The sequence below is a fragment of the Amphiura filiformis genome, chromosome 9 (genome assembly GCF_039555335.1).
Source record: "Amphiura filiformis chromosome 9, Afil_fr2py, whole genome shotgun sequence".
Classification (NCBI taxonomy): Eukaryota; Metazoa; Echinodermata; class Ophiuroidea; order Amphilepidida; family Amphiuridae; genus Amphiura; species Amphiura filiformis.
Window position 1 is genome coordinate 55,589,032 of NC_092636.1, and position 16,079 is coordinate 55,605,110.

At 38.0% G+C, this 16,079-nt stretch overlaps 2 protein-coding genes across 2 annotated transcripts in view; one reads left to right on the top strand and one right to left on the bottom strand.

Moving 5' to 3' along the window:
- LOC140161194 (transcription initiation factor TFIID subunit 1-like) overlaps positions 1-16,079 on the top strand; it is a 173,453-nt gene that overhangs the window by 43,321 nt on the left and 114,053 nt on the right.
- On the bottom strand, positions 1,266-16,007 carry LOC140160432 (uncharacterized). Its single transcript, XM_072183667.1, has 5 exons — positions 15,910-16,007; positions 9,008-9,288; positions 5,387-5,519; positions 4,515-4,588; positions 1,266-3,950 (listed from the first exon to the last, which is right to left on the bottom strand). The coding sequence occupies exons 2-5, from the start codon at positions 9,272-9,274 to the stop codon at positions 1,266-1,268; spliced, it is 3,159 nt and encodes a 1,052-aa protein (XP_072039768.1). The 5' UTR covers positions 9,275-9,288; positions 15,910-16,007.

The window sequence follows — 16,079 nt, forward strand, 5'->3', positions numbered from 1 at the left end:
CTGCAAATTGAATGGGAATATACAGTGGATCTCTCCGACACACAAAAAAAAAACATATTCAAGAATATTTATGATCCCCTTTATTTTAAAAAAATGTGTGAAGTTTTCTCCAGTAGTTTTCTACTATGCTCGTTTGTTGTGTAAATGTTTACTTTAGTAGTGTTTTATTTAATTTTTGTGATTTTTCTGTTTTTTTTTTTTTTTTTTTTCCTTTGAAAAGTGAAAAAAAATTCTAATGCTAAAATAAGCAGTCAAAATGTAATGCGTATGCGCTACAGGAAACAAACATGTTTTTTTTTGGCCTAAGATTGCAGGAACTTTCTCAAGTATTTAAGAATCCTTTCTATTGATAAGATTGATTTGGTTACATATAATACTACGCAGCCATAAATGGGCTATAAAGTCAGCATTAATTCTAGTTTTGAGATAGTATCCATTGGTTCAATGGTTGGTCCACTAAACAAATTTATCACACTTACATTGTGGTATTGTGAATTATTATAAATTTGGGGTGAACACACTGCTGTTTGGTACACCTTTACAAATCAACTTGTTGACTTAAAGCCCATTTGTGGGATTTGCTTACATGTAAACCTATTTCATTCCAGTACAGTATTAGAGAAAATCTCAAACCAATTTGAAGTTTGCAAAGAAAACTTTTTTGGGTTTGTTTGCCTTTCAAGCTCTTTTGGGTTTGTGTGCTTTTTTAGCTGCATATTATATGCAATACAATATCATAAAAAGTTATTAAAATTGTTACTCTCATAATTTGATTGTGTGCATGATGAACGGTTATCAAGATGTTTTTATGTTGACTGGTATAACAATCAACATTGCAGAAGTCTTTTGAGATGGATGTTGGTAATAGTGTCCTTGAAATGTCCTTAACTTGATCGAAGGAAAAATTTCACCCGATCATCTAGCTCAGCCACCACCAGTCTGTCACCATCTTGGGAGATATCAATACCTTCCGCATGGAATATTCCTGTTGGGCCTAGGAATTCTCCGTCACAATTGTATGCATAAATTTGATTTGGATAGCAATTATTGATGACATAGATCTCACCTTGTGGACTACAACAAGTGTATCTAGGATCCCATTCATCTACATCAGATGGAGGCTGAATATATTTGAGAACATCCCCTTCATAATTTACAATAGCAAGACCCCTGTTAGCATATACATTAAGAATAGGTGGAGGCACAATATGTTTGAGAATGTCCTCTTCATAATCTACCACATCCTCTTCATAATCTACCACATCCTATTCATAATCTACCACATCCTCTTCATAATCTACCACATCCTCTTCATAATCTACCACATCCTCTTCTACCACATCCTCTTCATAATCTAGCACATCCTCTTCATAATCTACCACATCCTCTTCTACCACATCCTCTTCATAATCTAGCACATCCTCTTCATAATCTACCACATCCTCTTCTACCACATCCTCTTCATAATCTACCACATCCTCTTCATAATCTACCACATCCTCTTCATAATCTACCACATCCTCTTCTACCACATCCTCTTCATAATCTACCACATCCTCTTCATAATCTATCACATCCTCTTCTACCACATCCTCTTCATAATCTACCACATCCTCTTCATAATCTACCACATCCTCTTCATAATCTACCACATCCTCTTCATAATCTACCACATCCTCTTCTACCACATCCTCTTCATAATCTACCACATCCTCTTCATAATCTACCACATCCTCTTCTACCACATCCTCTTCATAATCTACCACATCCTCTTCATAATCTACCACATCCTCTTCATAATCTACCACATCCTCTTCATAATCTACCACATCCTCTTCATAATCTACCACATCCTCTTCATAATCTACCACATCCTCTTCTACCACATCCTCTTCATAATCTACCACATCCTCTTCATAATCTACCACATCCTCTTCTACCACATCCTCTTCATAATCTACCACATCCTCTTCATAATCTATCACATCCTCTTCTACCACATCCTCTTCATAATCTACCACATCCTCTTCTACCACATCCTCTTCATATTCAACAACATCCTCTTCATCCACCACATCCTCTTCATAATCTACCACATCCTCTTCATAATCTACCACATCCTCTTCATAATCTACCACATCCTCTTCATAATCTACCACATCCTCTTCATAATCTACCACATCCTCTTCATAATCTACCACATCCTCTTCTACCACATCCTCTTCATAATCTACCACATCCTCTTCATAATCTACCACATCCTCTTCATAATCTACCACATCCTCTTCATAATCTACCACATCCTCTTCATAATCTACCACATCCTCTTCATAATCTACCACATCCTCTTCTACCACATCCTCTTCATAATCTACCACATCCTCTTCATAATCTACCACATCCTCTTCTACCACATCCTCTTCATAATCTACCACATCCTCTTCATAATCTACCACATCCTTTTCTACCACATCCTCTTCATAATCTACCACATCCTCTTCTACCACATCCTCTTCATAATCTACCACATCCTCTTCATAATCTACCACATTGAGACAATCATCTTTAAATGTAACAACAAGTGTATTTCTTGAAGTTACAGAGATATAACGAGCCATTTCGTCAAATTTATGTTTTGATTGTAGTGTGCCATCAGCATAGTATATGCAGATAGTGCCGTCTTCCAGTCCTGCAATGATTCTACCCTTGTTGTCCACTGCAACTGAATGAGGTGGTGAATCATTAGATGGTGTTGCAATAGTACTAAGTAGTTTGCCTTCTTTGTTGTAACACAACACTTTGGATCGCCCATCAGTTATTATTCTTTCATCAGGAGTCACAGCAACACTGTTCACTATTCTTGGAGCATTTCGCAGAGTGCTTTCGATTATACCTTGTGATGAGTACACTTTTACACCATTATTTCGACTTGCAATAACAACATTTCCATATTGACCATCTGCAACATCCGCCAGGTGACGGAAATTCGCACGGGTTCTGAACTCCGAGAAAAGCCACCAGGAGTCATAAAGTGTTCTCTGCTTTGAAACTGTTGCAGCAGCTTTTGTTGCTCCTGATGAAGTTGATGCGCCTAATGAAGTTGATGCTCCTGATGAAGTTGATGCTCCTGATGAAGTTGAATCTCCTGATGAAGTCGATGCTTCTGTATTGATGTAATTTTCTGGCTTTCCTGGATTGAACTGAAGATCACCGAGAGATTCAGCTGCTAGCTCAGGGTCTGGAGCAGAGACAATATTCTCCAAGGTTGATTTCATTTCTGTATATTTGTAGGTTATATCATAGTCAGACCCATTAGTTATGACCTCTGACACATTGTCATATGTTTCCTTATTTGCATTAGTATACTCTGAGGTAAGATCACCATCAGCATTGTTCAGTACCTCTTCTTTTTCAGCATGGGATTTGGCAAGTGTTGACTTCTTTTGCTCCCATATTTCTTCCAGTTTTTTATTTGTCTCTGACATTACAGTCTGAAGAGCTTCTTGTGCTTTGTTGTAAGAACTTTTAAGAACTGTTCTCACCTGGACAGTTTTTGCCAATGACTCACAGAATGTACCTTTCTTCTTGTCACACTCAACCAGTAATTGTTGCAAAGAAGACACATGCTGCCGAGCAGCTTTAGCAAGGGGAACACGATCATGTTCAGTTGGGCAGATTTTGAGACTCACACAGTCTTGACATACTTGCTTGTTTTCGGACATGCAGTAGTACTTAACAGGCTCATCATGGACTTCACAGCGGCGTCCTTTGCTGGAGATTTTACCCGACAGCACATCGGAAGCTGCGACCACTTCGTGTTCTTTCATTGCCTTAAAAGCATTGTGGCTGTGACAGCATTGGTTGCATAAGTATTGCTTGCAGTCCAGACAATGGTACTTGGCTGGTCTGTCACACAGTTCACAAGTTGCATTGTTGTCACATGTAGCCCACTGTAAGGATAATTAACCCATAAAGTAACATTGAATATTTGTTGTAACAAGCATTAATGTATTTTTTTCAAGGGATAATACCCCAGGGACACTCCACATTGGGAGTGTCTTCTCCAGCACATAACAAATTTCTGTCAACTTCTTCTTATAAGGGCTCATATTGAAATTCCCTTACACAGGAAGGTGTGCGCCATCCTGCAGCTTTCCTGTGCTAGCCTTCTTTTGTTAAAATCCTGGGCAGGGTGTATCACTAATGCATATAATCCATCCGTTTTATGACCGAGCTTTCCTGAGGCACACTCTTAGCGAGGGGAATCCTGCCTTCTTTCTGTGTGAAGACGTGGTAGGGTATTTCAATATGAGCCCTAATAACTGAAGCATTTTACATGAGGCACAAAGCATGTGAAGTGACAATGGCATTATATCCTAAACAAAACCAGTGAGGCACAGGAAATAATTCAATAACATGATCTTTTTATGTTGTTGGTGTCAAAGTATTTGTTTACAACATATTGAAATATTAGTATTATTATTAATAGTAATAGTATTATTGATGATACTTACAAGTTCCACATTAGACTTCATTCCTTTCCAAAATGAGTTTGGAAGCTTTACTGTTATCTCATCATTTGCAATGCCTGTAGAAAAAAAAAAAAAAAAAATCCAGGTTCTATCAGTGATACAGATGTTAAAGGTTCTTGTTGGATATCTCTACCTTGTACCATTAACATTTCCATACTAGGCTAGTTTTTGCACTCTTCTAAGCTTGTATGCAATTGAAAACCTGATAGAAGAAGGGCCCAACTCCATCAATACTGTTTTTGAGATATTAAAAAAATCTTATTATTTGGAAAGGTTTGATAAACATGTTTTCATCTTCAGGGGACCTTTAATACATCAACATTCATTATTACATTCATGTGAAATGACATATAATGTTTCCATGGCAACGGTATAGGTCTAATACAAGCCGGAGTTGGGCCTACTTCCACTAATATACTACAAGTGCTGCAAACCTAGACAACAGGGTTGGAATGAAATTAGTATGGTACTGTAAATGAGCCGCTTGAGCCCCTATTTCCCGATCAATGTTGAATCCTGACATTTTTTTTTTTTTTTCGCTCAGTAGTACCCAACATTGATTGGTGGGGCAGGGGGAGGTATTGGAGGTGAGGGTAATGTTTAGACTTGACACTAAATAAAGTACAATTTCATCGGTCCATAAATAACAAAAATATGGCCATTGCAAGGTGCAAAGTCTTTTGGGTCCATCTTTCACACACAAGGAAGAAGAGTCTGCTGGCAATAAAATGCTGGGTCTAAATAAGTTTTGTAAAAAAAATGGAGTTGGACTCTTCTTCCACTTAGGTCGAATATGTGCACTTTAAGGGTGCTCAAAGTTATGTTGCGGTTTGGTATTGCAATACAAAACTTACTCTGAACAATCCCAACGACATCTTCATCTGTATTTGTGTCATCCTTGGAGTCCTCTTTATTTGTGTCATCTTTGGAGACAGTTGTTTTGATCCTAACAGTGTTGCCAACATTGATGTTTGAACCCTCAGCTTTCTGTTGATAAGAATGAAAGATACCGTACAAGTAAAGTTAAAGGTTTTGATTTTTAATCAAAGGATTAAGATTGAATATCTTTCTCATCTTCTATGGGTTTACATACAGCAAAAAATTAAGGTAACAATTATGTATTTAAAAAATAAAGACTAAATAAAGACATAATAAGAACCAGCAGCCAATAGATTTCAATGAATGAGGTCTTAATCCATGCACAACATCAAAAGACAAAGCTGAAATATTTTGCAAGACCTTTGCTGCTAAATGCCAGCACAGAAGAATCTGCTCCTGAAGTTCAGTATTCAACAACATGCTAAATGGAAAAGTCAAGGTCAAAGATATTAGGAAGCTTCACAGGAATCTGCAACCAGATAAAGCTACTGGTCGTGTTGAAATCCCTGCAAGAGTCCTGAAGGAGTGCAGCGCAGAACTTGCAAGACTACTCAGCCTGCTTTTTGAGCTTTGCTTTTCCAAGGGAGTGTTCCCAAGCCAATGAAAGACTGCATCTGTCATCCCTATTCACCAGAGAGATTTGAAGTCTAATCCATCTATGTACCGCCCATCTCTCTGCTCTACATCATCAGCAAGGTCATGGAGGCTGTTGTACAGAACCAAGTCCCTCCTTGAAACCAACTATATCAGATAGACAGTTTGGATTTAGGCTACACCACAGCACAGCTGAGCACAGTTGACATCTTCATCATTCTGACCCAAGAGTGGTCCAACTCCCTGGACAGGGGCAACGAAGTGTGCCTGATTGCCCCGGACATCAAAGGAGCATTTGATAAGGTCTGGCATAATGGCCTTTGCTCAAAACTCATGGTAAAATGAATATCCGGCAAGCTGCTCACTTGGATTAGGAGCTACCTGATAGATTGTTATATCAAAGTTGTCTGATCTGGCCAGTCATCAAGTACTTCCTCCATCAATGCATCAGTTCCCCAGGGGTCAATATTGGGCCCACTTTTGTTCTCTGTCTTCATTGATGACCTGGATGATGAGTGTGAAAACCTACTTTACCTCTACGCAGATGATTCCACCTTGTTCTGTGAGATTACATTTAGAGATAGCCCTGAAGCTGTTACTGCTAGCCTGAACAGAGACCTGGTGAAACTGAGGATCTGGCAGACAGATGGAAGGTGACCTTCGAGCCATCAAAATGTAAGGCAATGACAATATCAAGAAAGAGGAATCCAACCAAGCTAGATCTTCTGTTAGGTACCACTAAACTGGCTGAGAATGAGGAGCTGGAGATCCTGGAAGTCAAAGTCGGCAGTAAGCTGACCTGGACAAAGCACATTTCTAACGTCTCATCCAGAGCAGGACAGAAGCTGGGCACTCTGAGGAGAGTTTCAAATAAACTTGATGACAAGAGGCAGAGCAACCGTTTACATGGCTCAAGTTCGCAGTGTGATGGAATACACCTCACTGTCTTGGATGAGTACCAGCGCCACCACTGTAGAATTAATAGACTCTATCTAGAGGAAGGCCCTTCAAATCATAGGCATGAGTGATACATAATGAATAAGCGTGTGTTTTTGCATTCCATCATTGAGGATTGTTGCCTCTCATCATTGAAATTCTGTCTCACAATCCATGATCTCACTAGTTCAGATCTCCAGCTTTTGAACTGCAGAGTTGAGCAGTTTCTGAATAGCTGGCTAGGGATTCCAAAACATGGTGCTAATACAGCCTTGTTGCACATGTCAGGAGGTCTTAACATCAAACACATTTCGGATGTATATCACCAAGCTCACTGTGCCTCTTACAGTAGGTCAAGATGCAAAGCTGATCAAATAACAAACCTAGCTCTGGACCTTAAGCTCCAACGTGAATCTACCTTACAAAAAAATTCTGTTAGTACTAAAGAATGTGAAAATATCCATTCCCTGGCTATCTGAAACCCTGAAACTACCATTAATGGAGCAAAATCAAACCTCAGGTTAAACAAACATAGGTAAAGCACATCGTATCAAACATGATCAGATCCCTGTTTCTGACATTACCGACGCTGGGTATGATTGCTCATTAATTGCCATCAAAGTCGGATCTAGAGGCTTCATCGACACGGAAAACAAAAATAGGCTGGCTCGTTTGTCAAAACAACTCAACATCCCAAAAAAATCAAGGAATTGAATGACTAAATAACCAAGTCTGTTCTCATGTCATCCTACCCAATCTTTAAGTCCAGACATGAGACAAAATGGAATGTCCAAGAAATCATTTAACTGTTTTCTTGGCGCCATGAGCAAAGGCGTGGCCAACTTTTTGGTCAGGTGGCAAAATAAAATTTCGGGGCACAGACGAAAAAACTACAGTTACATCATACAATACATAGAGACTGTGTGTCTTTGAGCTTCCAAAAAGGCTTTATTGGAATGATTGGTATTTTACACTATTTTAGCCCATTATCAGGATGGAAAGGGCTTTATCTTTACTATGTGCGCGTGCAAAAAAATTGTATTTTGCACTATTTTGGCTCATGATTGGGCTGAATTTTGGTAGAAAAGGGGCTCCTTGCCTCTTTTCCTTTGCCTTCCTGATTTTCTCTTTCAGTTTTTGTCAGAGTGGCACTTTTTTCTTTCATTTTTTGTCAGGGGGGCACTCTGCCCTCTAAATAACCAATGCTAGTTATTAACCTTTAAACTTTGTGAACTCTGAAAGCCCAGTGTGTAACACTATAGATAATCTGCCATATTGGATTGTTACAATAGAGACCAAACTAGTGTTACCGATGACATTTATTGAAAAAAAAAAACCTGAAATTGAATGCAATTTGAGTCTTTAATGCATTAGTACACGCAGAACACAAATGAGCACAAACTTGAAATCTTAGATAGCAAAATGCATGGCAAATAATCTGAAGGTAAAGTATGTGTCTTACATGAGCAACACACAAACATGACTTGAATCCATAGAGTTACATCTCTTTGGTCACAATGGATAATAAAGTTGGAAAAAGCTACAAATACCGTAACCAGGCAGGTGTAAGCCCATGTGCAGGTATAAGCCCACCATGGGTTGGATCATAGATAGGTTACCTTTTCCATGTGAAGAGCTCCTAGACAGAGCCTGTAAGGGGTTGTGCAATAATTATGAGCAGGGGGGTAAAATGTCCAAACAGCTCGCCAAAATCGCTTGCCCCCCCCCCTCGGTCCGCCAACAAATCTTTGCCCCCCCTCCCACTTGCACATGCCAAATTTTTTGGATCCCAATTTGCAAACATTAAATGGTCTATATACATGTTGCGAGGAAAATTTGCATATTTAAGCGTTTCCGTACGGTTTTCTTAAGCCTTTTTAGAGCGTTTTATTTAAAAGGCGCCCCAAGAATGTGTGCCAAATTTGCTTGCCCCCCTCTTGACTTGCCAAAATTTCTTGCCCCCCAATTTTACCCTCCCCAGGGCTCATAATTATTGCACAGCCCCTAACCTAGAAGGGGGCTCAAACTTGAGTGGCTACAATCACGATAAGAGGAAAAAGACATACCATTTTCTCTCTATCCACTGTTTCCTTCAAATTCTTCATCAAGAAATGACCAGGAAATCCTCTGATGCCATCTTCAGGTAGCGTTGCTGGTTTCTTACAAGCAGGACAGACCACTGGACTCTTACCACATGCTTTATGCCAGTTCTGGATGCATTCAAAGCAATAGGCATGTAAACATGGTAGACCAATAGGATCATTCAGCTGCTCAAAACAGATGGAACATGCCAGAAAATTCTTCTCAATCTTTCTAACTAAAGCCTCTGCCATGATGTTTCAAGCTCCTGATAAGACAAAAAATTGATTAGCATTAATAACTTGTGTAAATTAAGTTCGCTTTCTGCAGTATGTGCCAAAGTTATATGTAGGTCATTTCATGGACAAGGGGCAGGAAGGTAGCAAGATTAAAAAATATGGGGCGGCCATCACAAACCTGGGGCGGAAACATACAAATATATCAAATTGAAATAAAGATATACAGAAAACATATAGCAAATTTCTCAAAACGTGGGGCGGCCATGGTCACCCTGGCCACACCGCTCGGTATGGCCCTGTCAAGGGGTCATCTCATGTCAAATAAACAATTTGACTTGCCATATCAAGGTTATAAGGGGTCTTCTTAGGGCCAGTTAGTAATGAAGGTTATTGGATTTTTATGAAACTTGGTAGAATTGATCATCATGTGCCCGAAATTTTAGATGCTGTATCAGTGTCAACAGGGGTCATTTTATGTTTAAATTAGTACAGATTATTGATTGTTAACAGGTTACCAGTGCTCAGTAATTCAGTAATGAATGTAAGATTTACAGGAAATCAAGGTATTCACAAAAGCAGGCAAGACTTTTGAGGAGATGGGAGATTGAATATAGTTCTTTTACTTCAGATTACTCCCTGATGACGCCTTTCAATGGTAGTCATGTTCACCAAGTTTCAATCCATACTTTTTTTTAACTAGTCGATGACCTTATAAAGTTTATATTTTCACAAAGTTGCATGAAAATCAATAAACTTTACTTAAAGGGCAGGTCTATTGCAAAAACAACATCCTATCATTGGCAAGCTAATATTATAAGGACAATAAAAATGACTCCTTTTTGAGAAAATAAGACGTTTAAAATTGATATTCGCAAAAACGCATGCTTAAGCGGTGAGTTCCTTGAACGAGACAGATTTGGCCTAGAAAACGGTGGTGACGTAATGAAATGAGATGTGCCCACTTCGAGAAAAGGGACTATAAACGCTCCCAATGGACAGAATGTATACTGTTCACAGAAAAAAACTCTAAAAAGTATTACAAATTTAATGGTTTTTAAATATATGGATAAAATCAACCACTTCTTTTTTATATATTAGTAAATTGTGATATTACAATTCATATGTATATCAATATCATGAGAAATATTAGGCCTAAAAAATAAATAAATAATTTGAGCTTAGAATTTCATCTGAGACTAGCATATAAACCGTGTTAAGTCCACAAACTCATGTAGTTATTATAGTTTCAGTTGGATGAAATATTACAAAGCAAATGCAATGATATGTGTTTTTGTTCAAATGTTTAGCTTTAAGTAGTACTACACCCTCGATAAATTTGTGTCTATTTTTGCATTTTCTCGAAAACTAATAGTCACACTGGTAACAAAAGTTATGTATATTATAGGGGCAAGGGATCTAATTACTATACTGGAATTTCAGTGACCAAAGACAAGCGGTTCGTTATTTATGATAAGAAATAAGGTACCGCTAGGATGTACCTCATTTCCTATCATATATACTGAACCGCTTGTCTTGAGTCACTGAAATTTCAGTGTAGTAATTGGATTCCTTGCCCCAACAATATACATAACTTTTGTTACCAGTATGTTATTATTTTTTGAGAAAAATACAAAAATAGTCACAAATTTACCACAGGGGTGTAGTACCCCCTTAATGATATGCATTTTGTTGTTGAAATTATGCTTATAATGATATGATATGTAATATTTTGCTCATATGTATGCTTTAGTGTTATGCATTATTTTGTTGAAATGAATGCTTTAATGATATGCAATATTTTGTTCAAATGTATGCTTTGTTGTTATGCAATATTTTTGTTCAAATGTATGCTCTGATGTTATGCAATATTTTGTTCCAGTGTATGCTTTGATGTTATGCAATATTTAGTTCCAATGTATGTTTTTAATGATAATGCAATATTTTGTTCAAATGTATGCTCAATCGATATGCAATATTTTGTTGAATGTATGCTTATATTGATATTTAATATTTTGTTCAAATGCATGCTTAACATGATTTGTTTTCCATGTTCTTTTATTGCCGAGGGCGTGGATGCCGGTCATCCATACTCTCTTATTAATTCTTGCTGCATGTTTTGAAATGTGTTATCTAATATTTTTGCTCTGATATTTTTGTATTTTACCATTCATATATCATGTTCTATTGTTTGCATATTATTTCATGTTCTGTTCTTGTATTTTACTATTTATTGCTCGCATACTTTGCAATATCAACACGTTTGAGTTTCAGTCTTTTCCCCTTGTTTCTGCTCTCCTTCTGACTGTATTTTAATCGTGTTGGTTTTTCAATGTTTGCTTGTTTATTTTGTTGTAAAGCGCATTGAGGCTCTTCGTAATAATGCGCTATATTAAGTGTCTGTTTATTATTATTATTATTATTATTATTATAGTAACAATACTGTGTGGGCTTTGTTGCGAAATGAGAACAATAGTGTGCATATTGTTATGCAGCATTGTTATGGTAAATGATAGTACAACTCATTGTTGCTAATGTCAAACTTGTCAAAGTGATTGTTATTGTATGATGAGAGCATGGTATAGTGTCAGCTTCATTTACCTACATCATCAGCCCAATGGGGGGAGAACACATACGCTTAAAACGGGGGAAGAACACATACGAGGCTGAACTTTACCCACACAATTTCTCCTTTTTCAGGAGAAATACGCATAACAAAATTGCAACAAGTGTCAACTTGTAATGTAATAATTATTCTCTTCGAATAGAGATAAACTTGTTTTTGCAATAGACCTGACCTTTAACTGACTTTGTAAATGTTGGTTTTCAATGCTAGTCATTTTTACTCAATTTCACAAAACAATTGTTGCTTATTTGACCACAAATTTTGCTTAACGTTGCTGCAAACAGTGGACATTTTCATAATTTTGGGTTTTACTGAGGGGCGACTTTGGAGGCAAGAGTTCTGACTGGAGGAGAGTCATTTATTTTCCCCATGCCTGCCTCCCCCATAGCATTGCCACTGATTTTAGGGTATTTTCAGACAGTTGTCAAGCCACACTTGAATTAAACTCAAAAATTTCCTTTTGAAGTTGGCTAAAAAGGGGCTTCAAGGAAATTGCATTTTTTCCCCAGAATATTAAATTAGTTGCAATTTAGTATCAAATATTCAAAAGTCATCATTTTGAAAATACATCATGATATGCACGTAGCAGCCCTTAATTTTAAATAATGTACCGGTTCAAAATATTTGGTTTATTCCCACTTGGTCCAATCCCATTTGGTCCAATCCCACTTAGTCCAATCCCATTTGGTCCATTCCCACTTGGTCCATTCCCACTTGGTCCAGTTCCCACTTGGTCCAATCCCATTTGGTCCAATCCCACTAGGGCCATGTCCCACTTGGTCCATGTCCCACTAGAGCCATGTCCCACTAGGTCCATGTCCCACTTGGGCCATGTCCCACTTGGGCCATGTCCCACTAGGGCCATGTCCCACTAGGTCCATGTCCCACTAAGGCCATGTCCCACTAGGTCCATGTCCCACTAGGTCCATGTCCCACTAAGGCCATGTCCCACTTAGGCCACGTCCCATTCTGACCAATACATAGGCCTATGTGTACATGAAAAATCCCGGGGAAAAAATGACAAGATTATAACACAAAACTTTTAATGAATCATTCAACATTATTTTTTTTCTCATCAAGTCCTAGGTTTTGAATTTGATAAATGCCACATTTCGGTTAAGTGCACTTGAGCAATAAAAACGCATGCCTTTAATTTCTTAATAATAATTATGTTACTTATAAAATCTGGCCTTGTTACACTCGGAAGATTATTTTTGTAACTTAATAATTTGTTTTGAGATGAAAAACACTGAACTATAAATCACTTTTTTAGTGTTTGCTATTTTTGCCTTCAAAAACCGTTCTTGCCAAGCGGTTAAAACCGCTGCTAAACCCGGAAATCTACCTCAGATAAAAAGTTACACTTTCGGAGTACAATTATCCAAGAAGGTCTAAATTAAAAAAACAAATTTCTCAGGGACACTCAACTTGAAGTGACGGATATGTGTTTCGGCAAAATTGGGAAATGTTCTATCCGATGACGTGACAATGTATTTTTTCAAAAATTGTTTACCCAATGGCCATTTTTTTCAAAATGCTGTACCAATTGACCACCTTTAGATTTTTTTTATAACAATCCCATTTTTTAAACACCATAAGGCCCCTACTTCCCGACTTTGGTAGGCACATACCTGTCACTTTTAAGATATCCCCCTAGGCCCTCCCCAGAATAATTTCAAAGAGACCACTTTTTCATGTTAAACTGCTCAAAATAACCCACAAAAGCATATTTTAGAGAGGTGAAGTAAACATTTTAGTTGCATGCTAGTGAGTATGGAGGGGGTCCACATTTTATCATTTAATTTTTATTGGGGTCTTTTCTTGGATAATTCAAATGACCTTCATGCACACTACATGTAGACAGAGGATGTTTAAAGACATTCCCATGACCCAATGGGGTTTCTGACCTTGGTATGTCTGGTTTTTGTACACATGTGGCAAGCTGACCATACTTTGCATTGGGATTGTGTGCAAATATCTGATATTTTATCCTATTATTTAACATTGAAAACATCGAGACTTAGGAATAAAAGTAATGCAGTGGGACAATATGAATGTTTCCTGTAAGAAAATCAAATATCAGTCCTAAGTCTCAACTATTAGCTCGTTGGCTGCAGTTTTAAAATGACCATTTTGTGTGTGTGGCAATGGGGACTTTGCCTCTAAAATTAGGTTATATTGGTCAAATTTCCCAATCATAGTGCATTGTAGGAATGCCTTTAAGCCTCCTCTGACATGTAGATAAACTGTTGTGATGTTGAATTTAGCCAAACAAAAAATTAATTTCTTTTGCCCATCAGTTCAGTAAAATGACCAACTAGAATCAATTCTCACATTAGAAGAAATATTTTTAATATATAATATAAAATGAAGACATACAAAATTACTTGATATTCAATTTATACATGGCACAAAGAAGTATAGAGTGAGAAAAAATATGGCCTAAGTGAGGACATGGCCCTAGTGGGCAATGGCCTAAGTGAGACATGGCCCTAGTGGGACATGGACCTAGTGGGACATGGCCCTAGTGGGACATGGACCTAGTGGGACATGGCCCTAGTGGGACATGGCCCTAGTGGGACATGGCCCTAGTGGGACATGGCCTAAGTGGGACATGGCCTAAGTGGAACTAGTGGGAGATGGCCTAAGTGGGACATGGCCCTAGTGGGACATGGCCTAAGTGGGACATGGCCTAAGTGGGACATGGCCCTAGTGGGAGATGGCCTAAGTGGGACATGGCCCTAGTGGGACATGGCCTAAGTGGGACATGGCCCTAGTGGGAATGACCTAAGTGGGACATGGCCTAACTGGGACATGGGCTAAGTGGGACATGGCCTAACTGGGACTGGACCAAGTGGGATTTGGACCAAATGGGATTGGCCTAAGTGGGATTGGACCAAATGGGATTGGACCAAGTGGGAATTGCCCCTTTTGATGGCCAGTTTTGTATACCAGTTTATAACTCGATAACAACAAAAGTACCAAAATTTTATAGACATCAAATACAATGTACTTGATCCTTCAGCTAAATAAAGTTTTGTGTATGTAGGCATATAAAGCCAAGACCACACACACTAAAACATACAACTTCTCAATTTTTCAGCAGCTAAAAGAAAGCAACATCAGCTAAAAGTGTGAAAGAATGCTGACAAAGGATGTAATGAATCATATGATAAAGATGCATATGGGGATAACCCTGAAGGGATAAGCTGCTGAAATGGCTGATAATTTCATAAGACATTCTCTAGACATGGGTCTACGTTTGAAGTAAAAATCCTGAAATGTAATGTGATCAGTCTAAATGAGTCTGATGTTGATCAAAATCAAAATTCAGTTTTCACTTTCTTTTCATGAGCAATTCAAAAGATCGTGCCGTATAGCGACAGCAGGAGTAACACTAATTGGTGCTGGTAGTAAAGTCTTCCAATTTTCTTTGCTTTGCCTCACTTGCTCGGCTTATAATTACAAGGGGACATATCTGACAGCTAACATTTCAATAAAAAGAAATGTATCTATTTTTATTGAAATGTTATATTATGGCGTTAATACTGGAGACTGCAATACCTCTCCCCCGAACAAACAAACAAACATAATTTGACATGCCACTTTTGAAAATGTATCACCCATAGATACACATCTGAATAAAGTAAGAAGCAGAATGGCTTTATAGCTCTTTGTGCATAATTATAGCGTAGATGCTTGTCGCCAAAATTTGTAAACTGGGATCTCATGAGGTGGAATAAATGTAAAGCGCTTTGGTACATGTTCACATGTGAAAGGCGCTGTATAAATACCAACATTTATTTTTTTTTATGAGCAGCCAATCAGTGATATTGTGTAATGAGCTGAAAGGGATCCTGGTCACCTCAGTCAGGTTAAATAAATAAATAAATCCTACTTCCAATTGTTGGCAATTATACCAACATAACCAATTATGCCAATGCCATAAGCTTAAACTTAATTTTTTAAATCATAAATTTAGCCAAAAATGTTTAAGAAGAACTTCCAAACTAACTTAATTATCTACCTGCAAGTTGAATCATCCATAGGTCAAAAAAGGTTTTGGATATTAAGGTTACCTTGCATGCATGTAAACTTCATTCACTCACTCCTTGTGATTTCCGGGATCATAATATCATGCAACAAGGAATGCATGTCAAGGTCATGGATGAAGCCATAATGAAGTGTAGATGCTGC